The 15,194-nt window shown below is 34.6% G+C and overlaps 1 protein-coding gene across 1 annotated transcript; it reads left to right on the top strand.

Moving 5' to 3' along the window:
• The first annotated feature begins 13,566 nt into the window (after positions 1–13,566).
• Positions 13,567–14,262, top strand: LOC149791440 (protein CFDP2-like). The gene has a single exon (XM_089971358.1). The coding sequence runs from the start codon at positions 13,567–13,569 to the stop codon at positions 14,260–14,262; it is 696 nt and encodes a 231-aa protein (XP_089827484.1).
• Positions 14,263–15,194: the final 932 nt, after the last annotated feature.

Genomic DNA, 15,194 nt, shown 5'->3' with positions numbered 1-15,194 from the left:
ATGATCGTATACATTGACTAAGAAGTGTGTATCGAACACTGGCAAATGAAACCAGGTGTAGTATTAATAAAATGAATTGTAAGCTAATGATCGTATACATTGACTAAGAAGTGTGTATTGAACACTGGCAAATGAAACCAGGTGTATTATTAATAAAATGAATTGTAAGCTAATGATCGTATACATTGACTAAGAAGTGTGTATCGAACACTGGCAAATGAAACCAGGTGTATTATTAATAAAATGAATTGCAAGCTAATGATCGTATTCATTGACTAAGAAGTGTGTATTGAACACTGGCAAATGAAACCAGGTGTATTATTAATAAAATGAATTGTAAGCTAATGATCGTATACACTGACTAAGAAGTGTGTATCGAACACTGGCAAATGAAACCAGGTGTAGTATTAATAAAATGAATTGTAAGCTAATGATCGTATACATTGACTAAGAAGTGTGTATCGACCACTGGCAAAGTAAACCAGGTGTAGTATTAATAAAATGAATTGTAAGCTAATGATCGTATTCATTGACTAAGAAGTGTGTATTGAACACTGGCAAATGAAACCAGTTGTAGTATTAATAACAAGAACAATAACAAAAATGAATAACAATTCAACATAAAACCTTTGAAACTATAGGGATAAAGGCACTATCTATCACAATAGTTTCCGAATAACATTTTAGCAAGTAGACAACACATTTTTTAAAAAAAACATACACCTGATTCGTTTATTAAAGTGGTGCTGACTAGGTGGATTTCGCATCACGTATATGCAATTCACATTTTCATGTTTTGTATGTCATCGTGCCCTAAAAAAGACTTAGTAAAAGTATACATTATGTTAATTTCTAAATGCAAATTGAATGCATTATTTAATTTTAGACTGTTTAAGCATTTAAACGGTTCCCTCTCATACAGGGTCGAAAAAATATTTCTTGATGGAAAAGTTACTAGAACAACAGATCTTCTCTCCGTACCTCTCAAAGTTTCATTGGTGAATTTGACCAATAGAGCATTTATTTAATCCGTCCGTGTTCAATGTGGCAATTTCATCTGCTATTTGATTAATTGATATTAATCACAAACGACAGTCAACCTTCTTGTTTTTTTACGAAAGGGTTTGTTATCGGCTATTATCGCAAATTGTGAATGTTGTAAATGGTGTACGCGAACTACGGCTAGCGCAACTCCTAATTTCGACATCGGCAAACATTTTCACACGGATTTAACCAAATGGAAATTATACTGTAATGTTTTTGTTTTTTAAAGTATCTGCATATTAATCCACCATGGAAACAGATTTGTTGAAACTGACTTTAATGTTAGAGGTAATAGCTCTGACGATTTAACAAAACTAGGGTTCAATGTGTGCCGGGTAGCCACATTAACAAAGTTGTTTTTGTTTTTATATGTTTTTGTTTTTATATGTTTTCTATTGAGTGTTGTTACGACTCTGTGGTCATAAACTAAGTGACAAAAAGAAGTAAAACCAACAAGTTTTGTAAAACGTAAATAACTTGATTGTAAACGCTGCTGAGGACATAATGTTGCAACAGGAACACAAGAAATAAGAATAAGTAAACTGCCCAATCAGAGTTGCTTATATAAATTCGGGAAAGCTCAAGTACACATACTTATATATAAGAAAAATTATTCTTATATAAATAAATGATTCCTGTGTGACAACATCATAGAAGAACTCACATGATACATGATCTAAACCCACCAATGGGAATTAATTTAATTCGTCTAGATACCACCTGACATACCTGTCAAATGGGGAAAAAGACCTAAGCTCGTAATCATACTGACTTATAATTATATTATTATTAAATGTCAAGACGAACGTAAACATTTATTTATAGATCATATGCAATTGTAAGTTCTTGAATATTTCAACATCACGTAAGCCAAATCCAGCGGTATATCATTGCTACAATTTACAGTCATGAATAAAATATTTTTTTTTAAATATCAAAAATCATGTACAAAAGTTATCATAAACATAAACATAACACTGTACACAAATTACGGATATTACTTGCTATTTTAATGCATTCATCAACGCCAAAATTTCAGTTAGAATGAATATGTCATACAGATAGTCTGTCCTTAGCAGGTGTAAAATTGAATTATAACAATAGCAAATATTTTTTTTGTAAGTTCAGTTTAGTATAATTCCATTGTTTATAAATGAAACGGATTTTCTGCAATGCGATTGGCTGTAAACGTTCACGTGATACTGATCTGGAATTTGTTACGCATCGATAAATCCTGGGACTACTTTCGGTTTTTGTACTGTTTGCAATAGAAATAAACATTGCAGACACATCACTGTGAAACGATTGTTTCATCTTTTACAGTTTTTATTCAGCAACTAAAAATAAATTATAGCCTTTTTAAAATACTTTTTCAAATATTCTTTGATTGAAATGCATAGTTTACAATCTGGCGTTCGTTTACTACTTAGTTGCACAAAATGGCCAATTAAGGTGATTTTTCACAGCAATATTTTCATCTAATTGAACAATTAGATGACAAGGAGTTTAAAAAAATAACATCAGCGACTGAAGCAGATGAAGATGGATTTGATTATAATGTGATGGATGTTACAAACGCTGAAAATGAAACATGACAACATACATGTATTGATAAATTCCCTCACAAAGCACCCCATGACCACAGTTACCCTAGGCTTACATAAGAACAATAATAATAGCATGGGAACTGGGCCAATCAATTTCGAGGCCGCAGAGGGATATAAACCAAGATTAGAGAAATTATCTGAGGACTAAAAAGCAATTAAATAAATCAATACTCAGAGGCTATTAAACGAAACATAAAATGGGGTATTGACATTTTCAATGGTAATTTTTATTTAAAAAATTGTTTGCTTATTTAACAAACGTGTGTGAATGTTTGTGGTTTGGTGAATATGACCACTTTACACAAAAATACAAACAAATATTTACGAGACCATTATTCGAAGACTGAGTAAAGTGTTTAAATGGTAAAACTACCATCTCCACCAATGTGACTTAACACCATTGAAAAATGTTTATAATAATCCATAAAGGTGATTGTTTTGCTAATTTAAATTTATTTTGGATGTGTAGTCATTAATTCCTTCCAGCACTCCAGAACTCAATTATCAACTAAACAAAACATATGGCCGGTTTTGCAAGCAACTCTACATTTAACAATTGCACATCTAATTTCAGATTCGATAAATGAAAGGGTCTTGTTAATTATTAACGCTGATGAAAAAGATATCAAATGTTATTCCTGTATAGGACATACTAAAATTAAAAAAGAATGTTATTTTTTTATATGAAAAGAAATGTGCTGACACCACGGGTAGTCATTGCCTAAGATGCAAAGTATGAAGATGCCGAATAAACGTAACTGTGACAGTAGTTACATTTCATTTGACATGAGATCACTGAACGGGTCTTCACAAGTATCAACGCTGTTAAGAATGATATAAAATGTTAGTCATGTATCCAATTTATTTAATTGTTACCCTTATGTTAGTAATGGATAGAATCATCTTGTTCATATTTCCATGTTGTTCATTGATAAAATCCATTATCATTTAAGGTTTGATTGGAAATTTAATCTAGCACACTTATTCATTCCCTATCAACTGTTATTATGTAAGATCATGGTCATCTGACGTAGCAGATGGGACTGACTATAATTAAACATGAATGTTGTAAATGAACTAAATGTGCTGAAACCATCGGTAGCCATTGCCTAAGATGTAAAGTATGAAGTTTCTGAATAAATGTAACTGTGACAGTAGTCAATATGTTCGTGTGATTCTGTACAGGTAATGTATTATGGGCCGGTGTGAATTGGCGATAAAAGGAAAGTACGCGCTATTTAAATTCGAATGTATTGTTGATGGAATAATTTGATTTGACGAAGAAAGGAGGAAATTGGAATTATAAGGATTAAATGATCATGGTTGGGTATTTATCGATGTGTAAATTTTAACTAATCACAACGTTACCATAAAGTCCTTCGGACAATAAGAAATAACAAAACTGGGTCTGAGCAGTATGTTATTAGTAGTCACTAGAACCACCAACATGCACCCTAATATGCAGGCGCATTATACTATTGCAGATCAGGATCGTTGCTCTTTGCAGCTTGATTTGACTTATAAGCGAGTATGTACGGTACATTTATCTAGTAGTTTATCTCATAATAAAACCCTTAAATTATGTAAAGAAAAATAGTTAACACTTTAGTTTACGACATACAATATTTTATCAGAATCAATGGCAATTGATTTGCTGTTGATAGCAAAATGTCTTTATTAAAACTGAATTATTATATCGGTTTCAGACATCTTGATTCAGAATGTGGAATGTAAGGATATTAGTCGTTTGGTTTAAACAATAATCATTCAGATCAAAAAAGAAGGGTATAATTTTTCGAACATAAATTGCATAAGAATATTTAACGATAAAAAAATCCCGTGTCACTGAAATCCGCAAAAGTATACATAAGTTCGATATAGTAAAGACACTCAGTAAATAACATAATTTATAAATCAATTAGAATCCTATAAAATTTAAAGATCTACAGTCTCTCTCTGTACACTATAAATGCAAAGAAACCACTACCTTGCCCAGAGAAATTCCCAAATCTAACTAACGTTCGTGTCCAAACTTCGCGCCATCCCTATATCCGCCAAACCTTCATCACTCTGAGGGAAGTTGTCCACATATAATTTTTCTTTGGTTACCATTGGAGTATTGAACATTATTTATCATGGATTATTTTTTATTTTAAATGAATGAACTTGCTTATGTTAAACATTCATTGCAACCTTTCCTGTAGACATAAGGTTCTGTGATCTAGATTCTCTGGGCAGTTACTGTTAAATAAATCAGGCATTTATACTTTGTCGGTGGGAATAAAAACGAAACTGTATTTGAAGCGTCATATTTGCTTAATAGCTCGTGTTTTTAATTGAGACTAGAGTGTACAACCAATAGATTAGAGTGACATATCTTTGTGATTTCACGAATAAAGATAAGTTACACACATTCTTTCCGTAAGAAACACACACACTAAATTGTCTGTACACCCATCCAGAGAGTGATTCATAAAAATGTATTTATTGGCGTTCTGCACGTGCAGGGTATCCTTTTACTGTGGGTTAGGGATCAACATAACTGTAGTCTATTTGAGTATATAACTGAGTGAATGCATAATCTTGACAGGTGAAATCAGCTCACTACACCCTAAGTCCTGGAGGGCAGATACGAACCAAAGTGTAGAAAATAAGACTTTATTTTATAAATGTATTAGGTGAAGGATCTTGAAGAATATAACCTTGTTAGATAGTACAAACAATTCATATTTTCTCTCTTTTAGTACAGCAGCCAATTAATAAAAAAATGATGGATGCATTTAGTCACAAACGTCCAACACATGGAGAAAGAATGAATAAGTTCATTCCGCACATCCGCACACACACATACTATATATATATATATATATATATATATATATATATATATATATATATATATATATATATATATATATATATATATATATATATCCGCCTCGGATGCGGGAGGTCGTGGGTTCGATACCCGCCCGAGTCATGCCGAAGACTTACACATCTTCGATGATTTTGCTCACATCAAAGGCGAGGAAAATGCATTGTACATAGAGGACACACGGTACTAATGGTATGGAAAAATGGGAACGAGCCTGGAAATGGGTGAACTATAGTATATATCGGTTATGATGACCAGGATTGGTTATTAATGTAAGTTATGTTGTAGGAAAAAGAATCTTTTGAGAGCTTATCCTAGCTGTAAATGAAAACAAATAGAAACATTGTTTTACTGATGGAATTTCAGTGCTTTAACAGTCTTGAGTTTGGAACACTCGTTACTAAAATTAGCACTTGACTTTTTGGTGTGGAATTGAAAGCACATGTTTCAAACACACGCAGGTCCAGAAAATGCCGCAGCTCATATCCTTTCCTCTACAAAGACGCTGACATTCAGGTTTCTTCAATACTGATAAATATATGTTTGATCATGAGCACTAAAACTATTAAGTTATTGAATTTTTAATAACATGGTGTCTGTATAGGTTTATCTGAGTCCTATAATTATAAAAGTTGAATATAAATTTTTCATGTAAATTCTTATTATCTCTATTGCTTAGAAAGAAAATTGGTAATTGTTATAGTGCATAACAATTAAAAGTGTATTTATCTAAATATTTATTGATTTATAGATAAAAGATCAAAGAAGTTTATGTTGAGGGTAACTTCGGTAAAATCATTATGGGTAATATGAAATTAAAGTGTATTGTCTCTTACGGGCGCTTATGCAGCTTTAAGTTAAAGTTGACCATATTTCAGTTGCACTATTGTTATTATAGGTTAAAGTTAACCACACTTGAGGAGTTAAATAGGGCATCACAAAATTAAATAATTCATTTGCTTTGAGGAGAGGAATGGTACATTACTGTTGCTGTTTTAACTATCGCAATATATAATTTACAAAAATCAATATAAAATCTGAATTAGTAACAGTGAACAGTGTAGCAAGTGTTCTTCATTCCTTTCTTGCTTCAGTTGTCAAACTTGAGGAGGCGACAACGGTAGTTACAATGTTAAACACAACCAATAATTGCAGTCTCGTATACACAAGATCTGGCCATTATTACAATGCCCAAAACATAATTTTTTATGTATCTTGAAATCAAAACTGTTTTAGTGTTAAACCATTTGAAGCATTTATCAAACATCTTCACGATTAACAGGCAAATCATGCTGCACACAGTCCTAATACCAAGTACGCGTTGTGTGCAATACAATTTTAAGATTATAATGTATATGACCCGTGTCGTCTGTGTGTCAACAATTGCTTGTTATCATTGTAGAGTCAATATTGTTTAACCAATTTCAATCAAACAAGGTATTAATGTTTACATCATCAAAATAGGGAACGGGTTTGATAATAAACAAGACTAATGCGTATTAATGAGGTGATATTGAATCTGATTGTTGGAATTTGTTATCATCCTAGATGCACCATTTCTGATCCAATTTTGATCAAACTTGAATTATATGCGTGTAACGTAAAGATCTCACGGATAGTGAGAGAGATCCGAGCATACTAATTAGGCGTCCTTGAATCTGATTGTGTATGCTTCTTACTTCTGTGGAAGCCATATTTCTAGTCTGATTTTAATCAAACTTGAAATATGGACTTATGTCATCAATATCTTGGACATTTTCGATATTGAGCGAAATTAATGCATTCAGATGAAATTATATTACATATGATGTAAAGTTGACTGTGAAGGCGGAAAAAGGTAGGAATGCTTATACATGGACATCTTTAATTGCCAAATTTCCGATATGATAACCCTATATACACATCGGAACCTTGGATAGCGAACATAACACTAGTACACAAACGTATATATTAATGACCCCGAAGACTATTGCTATTTTTCTTTACAATTATAACTAATATTTTTGATTTTTGTCTCTGGACCTGACTTCTCCTTACTTAGAAAATTCCTTTCTTGGACGTCGTAATCATTATGCTACCCAATGCTCTTTATCTATGCAAACATAACATGTATCATCACTTTCATCTCGATGGGAGTAATCTTGAAGGTCTCCACATATTTTGTTTGGCTATGTGTATGTTCGAATCAGTCGCTGTAAGTTTCTGACCAGATGTGTAACCATTGCTTGCTCTTCCATCTTCACAGATTGACTGTGGAACCAAATACTAGTAGTCTGTTATGCATGTGTGTGTGTGTGTGATAGAAATTTTAGGACTATTTAGAATTTAATTTGCAATAATGAACGTTCCTTTTAAAATGTAACTTTGAGTGACTATTTGGGATCTAATTCATAATACTGTAAGGTCTTTTTACATTTTCACTTTTGTATTCAAGGGAAATAAATTATTGGTTGAATTTAACAAAACTTGTTGGTTTTCGCTCATTTATGTTGCTTAGTTTAAGACCATAAAATCGTATCACTTTTCTACCATGCTACATTCTAAAAGACCGCTCCGTTGGTCTAGTGGTTAGAGTGCCAGTCCCAGTGATATTAAGCACTCAGCGTTAAGAGGTTAGTGTTAGGACTGGTCGGCCTGGTGTCAGGATAATGTGACATGGTGAGACATCATGCCGCATGTCTGCGACATAATGCCCCAGTGGTAGATATCACTATAAACTGCCACACTGCAGACATTGTAGCGATATGACTGAAAATCGGTAAAGCTATGTTAAACACACACACACACACACACACACACACACACACACACATTCTAAAAGAATCATTTGTTTCAAACACTATATATTTACAACGCATCACATAATATAACTCTCCTTATTCTGAACATTTCCTCGGTATAGTTACAAAGGCAGCATTTTCCAACTGTGTTACCAAAAGACCAGCATTCCGTACCTACATTTGGCGCTGTGTCCTTTCCACCTGTCAGTACCAATCAGCCTGTATCAGTCAATGTCAGAGTATCATACCGTAACGGAGTTATGCAAATCATGCCAGCATTAACCCCAGTACCAGAAATCCAGCAGTCCGTACATAAAAGCAGTAAACAAGTTCGTGTTGGTGCTACCGTCAACACAACTGTTGATATCACATCTACCAAAATATTAGACCATAAACTAGTCGATGCAATATTAAATGACCCACACCAAACAATGATTTCATCCATTCTGCCATATAGACCTAAAAGGCGAAGTGTACATTCTACACTCTGACGATGATGAATTACAAGTGAAAACAGGGCAACCGACGAATGCATATGGGTCAGTAAAGGTGGCTATGGTATTCCAAAAACGAATCCATCATTATTTGCTCGACACTACAATCTGAGCATGTATAAAGGTGACTTCAAAAAGTACCGACCAGTTTCAACAAAGAGAAAACATGAACAAAGACGTCGGTTTAACATTAGTTCATTAAATAGGAGATCAGACATTATATGTTCCAAAACCACATGGCAACAACAAAAATGAAAACAAGACTGAATACAGAAGAACACTGCCTTAAGTTCTACAAACAATCAAAGAAAAGAGGAGAAACGTTTACAAGCATGCTGAACCCAAGAAATGCCTAACAAGTTAAAACCATACGACATCTTTATAACACAAATCAAAGACTTTCACACTATGAAATGTATAGTACCTTACAAATGGCATACCATATCGAAGGTGTAATTCATAACATAAATATTTAGTACCCAGGTATGACTTGTCTCATAGCCCATCCGGACATTCTGTTTAAACTAAACAAAGTTTTAATCGTGACATCCAATGAGCCTGTACTGTTCTCGTACTGTGCAACATTTAATATAGGTGTCTTATACTTTATAGTACTCGCGTTGTTTTGCTCATGCTTTTACAGTCTAACGTAGTGATCCCTGCAGGTTGCATGATTCATGTCCGCTAGAGCGACATACTTCATGACAAGTTTTGGCAAGGTTAGTTCCCAGCTTAAAGAAAACCCATTATGCTACTATCACAGACCACGAACAAACTATCAGAAATGCCATTCTAAATAAGCTACCTCAAGCCAAATTTGTACACTGTTGGAACCATACAAAAAAACATTAAATACTGGCTTAAAGACCATGGTGCTATAACTGACGACAACACCATATGATCAGGTAAAGGAACTACTACTTACATCTTCAACCGATGATTTAACAGATTTGTACAAGACTTTCTGTTGATTGGAGTACATCTTTCCCGGATTATTTTGAAACCAATGTAAAGGAAGACATGCATGCTAATAGGTACTAGAAGACATTGAAGTTTATGACCTATCCTCTGGTCTTAAAAATAACATTTAAAAAGGTATGAACACAGAGATAAAGCGCCATATTGACTGGAAGAAGGTACCCCTGTGCAGCTTTGTTTTGACTTGCGCAACTACTAAGTTCACGGACTTCTACGTGGATTTTGTGGTATTGGAAATTACAGGTTAAAAGTACGTCACTCCGTAGTACCAGCAGTGGACTCTGAAGTAGAACAAGCATTTTCCAACAACACAACTGAATTTAAATAATGACATTGTGAAAACACCTTGGTTCATTTGAAAATACTTGGTTCCGTGTTCAAAGAAACATAAACTCAAGGTCTAGAGTCCTCTTCAAAACAATTCTCATGCAAATGCACCACAAACAACAAACACCTTTGTCACCAAGTAAGCAGTCCAATAGCATTTCTACAACTCAGTTCACTTTTCCAAAATCCCTGGAACATTCTCTTCATGACCGCTTCCTGAAATCGCCGATTTCTGTAATGAAATGTAGCATTTCACCAACACCAATCATATATACCTCAGTTATAAAATCTTCAAAAAGGTCTCCTTTACCATCTTTTTCGAACTCTCCATCACAAATTTGAAAGTCAAAAAAGAATCTTGACTAGTTTCCAAAATTGTACGCTTTGTTTTCAACATGAAAATGACAGTTTACTTGATCAAAAACTTTGCTGCCAAACTATAAATTTTCTCTACGTATGTTAAATCTCCAGTTTTCTGTTCTCGACGGGTTTCAGCGTACTGGATACAAGCCAGTTTGAGTGAACAACAAATGGGAATATTCGCTACAACTTAAACCTGTACAGTCACCTAGTGTCTAGATCCACCATACAGGACATGACCACTGAGTTACTTCAGTAAAAGACGAAAACAACAACATTTACATTTTGAACAGTAAAAATACAAGTAAAATATTAAGTTCTTCTACACAGCTCCAGTTATCACGCATTTGCTTTAATGGGAATAACAGCTTAGATATTAATATTCCCAGCATCCATCAGCAGTCCAGTGGTGTTGACCGCGGACTTCATGCTGCAGCCAACATGACATAATTATAATGGATGAAAATCCCACGAGACCTCAACTCGTCAGGTTTATTGAAAGACATCAGATGACTCCATTCCCAAAGCTTCAGAGTACATCTAAGCGCCGAAAGCTTAGCCAGAATACGAGATACATAATATTTCTCACTGAATCAGATTACCAAGGAATGTGTCGGCGGTCAAAACATATATGAAAATATGGTTTGTTCAGACAAATGTAAAATCTGGATGCCCTAAAGTTGTAACGAGTCTAACATTACAGTTGGTTTATAATAATATAATGCATAAAATCACAAGAATAAGTTCACTAAATAGTTTAAATCATACAAATAGAACAGCACATTATAATATGCAGGCTGTTAGGCAGCAAGAAAGTTATTTACAAAGCAACTGATCAAATTTAAATAATAAAATACCAAACTTATACAATAATTGGCATTACAGTACGGGCAATCTGAAAAACGTATGTTAATCCCCTAAGGGTAAAAGACAGAGTCAAAAATCCTCTTGGTGTCAGAATTCGGTGTCAGACTGAGTAAAAAACAACCACTGGCATCAGAAATGGGGTTAAAATTATTATGTGCCATATTTGTCGGCACATAAGACGACACTTTTTGACCAGAAAGTCTTAGCTTCGTCTTATACTCCGAATCGACTTATATATGGATTATGTCATCCAAATCACTTTATCATAATTTTCATATGGAAAATAATTCTCCAAGAGTACGAAAAGTAATGTGTAAAAAATATTGTATTTTGGGGAAGAGATCGTGTATGAACAAATATAGGATCCCAAATTTAGTATTTTAAATAATTACATGATCGTCAGTATCAAAAATTAACATAGATCAGATGTAATTGCACTAAAGCAGCGTGTATTTGTAATGTACGTTGTTTGTAATATACGTTGTCTAAATTTAATTACATATATCTGTGTTGGAATTTACAAGTTAGAAGATGAATAACCATGACAAAGGCATATTCCATCACAATTTTCTTTCTGAACCTAATGATCAAATACTCCATATGCCCCATTGAGAGACAGACAGACATACATACATATGTCTTAACAATTGTAAATATTTTTGTTCATTTATATAATGACTGATTTTAATTGTGTACAAGTGCAGTACCATATTACATTATCAATTAATACCACTAGTTTAGCAATTCCTTCTAATTTTTGTTTCCACTTCAATTATTAAAAAATTCGCAGTTCATTGTAGTGGTAGGTACATGCTATCTAAATATTCTATGGCTAGTTTCAGTCATTCCAAGATAACACCTGTCTGAAGCCAATATTATGCAGACCAGATCAGATTAGCGAGGCTACCAGTAGGGAAATGAGGCTACCCATGGGTATTATGAATATCGTACCATACAGTTAAAGAAAATGCAAGGTGGTTACAATTGTAAATTTCACAGCCAGTGAAATTTGTGAACTTTTACAAAAGCGTAAGCAACACGGAGGCAATACAGTTAAAACAAAAGAACAAAACAAAAATCCGCGAGGAGCTAAACTCTCTCTCTCTCTCTCTCTCTCTCATGTATCGGACCATATTTTGTTTTGATCACGAGATTCAAAAAGAAAAATGCGATGGAACACATATTCATCCTTCTCTCTGTATCTCTCTTCCCCTCTTCCTACACCACACCCCACCCCGGAAAATGCATTTTAGTAATCTGAAAAAGCATATAGTGATACTTTTAATATATATGAAACCGGAAGTTATTATAATTTAATCCCTCACAGCATCGCGAGTTTTATCCTATCTGTAACTCAATCAATTTTCGGGTCAGCATCTTTATATTTAGCTAAAAGTACATAATACATTTAAAATACTTCTTGTAAAACAAACTAGGTACTTTTAGTTACTTTTAAGGATCATAAATGGAAAGGTTAATGAGCTACAGTTGGGATAAAAATCGCGTAGATGTGTGGAAGGAAGTGAAAAACACAATCAGATCAGAGGTGTGGATCTGACCTCGTCTTATACTCATCATCGACTTAAAGGCTGGAAAGTTTGTCAAAGTTGCTGATTCGACTTATACTCCGCATCAACTTATAGGCAGGAAAATACGATATATTGGGGGTCCCTGAAGCAGAATTGAGGGTAAATAGAAACACTCTCTTTTGTAAACTTTATTTATTTTCTTTCTTAAAATATTTTGGTTTTTTCTAGCAACAGGAACCAACAACGATTAGAAGAAAAGCTACACCTCAGAGCTTAGTTTTTCAGACGTGTGAGCAGTGTTCTTCTGTATTCAGTAGGTAGCGGGGTTTTATGGTTCATTAGTATCAGATTTGAACCCTGAAATTTATGATTGAGAAGAGGAGGTCCATGTCTTACATTCTATGACAACGGGTTCACCAGTAAAATTAGAAAAATGAACCACCCTGTTTCCTTAAATAATCCCTGTATACAAAATACTGACTCTGTCTCAGTATATGTTAAAGTATTGTACATTACTCTAGTATTAATAATATTAACTTTATTTAGATTGGATCAGGACAATATCACAAGTAGTATTACATGTTACAATTATAAGTCGCATAACATTGACACAAACTCCGCCAAGGACGGTCCCAAGCCCGGCTGAAAAAGGAGGAGGGTTGGGCGTGGGGCTAGCAACCCCACCCCGTTAAAACAACTCTTGCTATGGAAACGACAACAAGGGAACAAACGACAACCGGCGCTGAGAGCGAAGCAGACCAGGCAACTGGCTCTATCACGGATGGAGAACAAAACCGCAAGGAAGTCCCCATCCCGATAGCTGAACTCCTGAAGCCAAAAGCATGGATCAGAGTTGGATGCTGGAACTTGCGAACGCTCAACCAGATTGGAAAACTGGCACAAGCAGTGAGCGAGTTGAATCACTACAACTTGACCCTCATGGGTGTAACAGAAGCACGATGGACTGGTGCCGGCAAGCAGAAGTTGAACTCCGGAGAAGTCATCATCTGGTCCGGCAGGAAGGACAATGACCACCGGGAGGGGGTCGCCATCATTATCAGCAAGAACAAGACCAATATCGTTCTACAGTGGAAGCCAGTGAACGAGCGCCTGCTGTACGTCAGGATGAACTCCAAGTACGCCAAGCTGTCTGTTGTTGTGGCCTATGCACCAATAGACGACGCGGAAGAAAAGGATAAAAACACCTTCTACGACGCTCTTCAAGCCGTTTTAGAGGACGTCCCTCGACATGACGTGCTGTTGCTACTTGGCGACTTCAACGCTAGGGTCGGCTGCAACAATAAAGACAGAGAGAGGGCCATGGGGCGCCATGGAGTAGGTGTGATGACCGACAAAGGGGAAAGACTGGTTACTTTTGTGAAGAGAATGACTTGGTCATAGGAGGGACCCTGTTCAAGCACAAGGACATCCACAAGCTCACATGGACGTCACCAGACAGCAGAACTCAGAACCATAACAGCAGCCGACAGACCAAAATGGTACTCCCTTGCTGTCGCCTCAACATCAGACGGCGCAGGGAGGACTGATTGATTTATAATTGACACAACATCTATACACATATATACATTAATATATATATATATATATATATATATATATATATATATATATATATATATATATATATATATATATATATATATATATATATATATATATATACACGACGCACCAAGGATTCCCGATATAAGTCGATGAAAATATATTTTCAGTGGTGTCCTGAGGAATCATTATTTTGGGGCAGGGTAAATATTTCAAATTAAAATTATATATTCAATAAACTATGAAACTGCTATTAGGAATTAGACTTTACAACTGATTTCAGGATTAAAAATATCACTAAAAACCACGTCAGTCTAATAAAACATTGAAATTGGTTTGCTTCATCCACTTTTGTTTTAAAAGACATTACATGACAGCTGGTTTGAAATCCTCTGTACTTAAAATGTATGACTGGACAGCTGTTGTCAAAGTGATCTGTATATTTAAAAGTATGACTTAGCTGTTTTCAAAATGATCTTTATTTTACAAGGTATGACTTGACGGCTGATTTGAAATGATATAGTCTGAAGTAAAGAGAGAAGTAATATAATCGGAAAGCCTATTATTTGGAATTGCCAATCTTCTGTATCCAAGTCTTTTTAAGATATAATACCGTATCAATAGTAAACTGGAATTATATGAAAGCTACCTGAATTTAAATACTCATTAACATATACAATTAGCAAAGCTAGAACAATTGTTTTTTAAGGATCATAGCTATTTGTGATTTTACACGAACTGGAAACATTTTATTATGTCAAGAATCCTTT

Source organism: Sinohyriopsis cumingii, chromosome 9 (assembly GCF_028554795.1).
Source record: "Sinohyriopsis cumingii isolate HCF-2022 chromosome 9, ASM2855479v2, whole genome shotgun sequence".
Taxonomy (NCBI): Eukaryota; Metazoa; Mollusca; class Bivalvia; order Unionida; family Unionidae; genus Sinohyriopsis; species Sinohyriopsis cumingii.
Note: the sequence above shows the minus strand (reverse complement) of the source record. Positions and strands in the feature narration are given on the sequence as shown.

What these genes read in the sequence shown, in the direction of transcription:
- LOC149791440 (XM_089971358.1), top strand. Translation starts at nt 13,567, where the DNA reads ATGGAAACGACAACAAGGGAACAAACGACAACCGGCGCTGAGAGCGAA.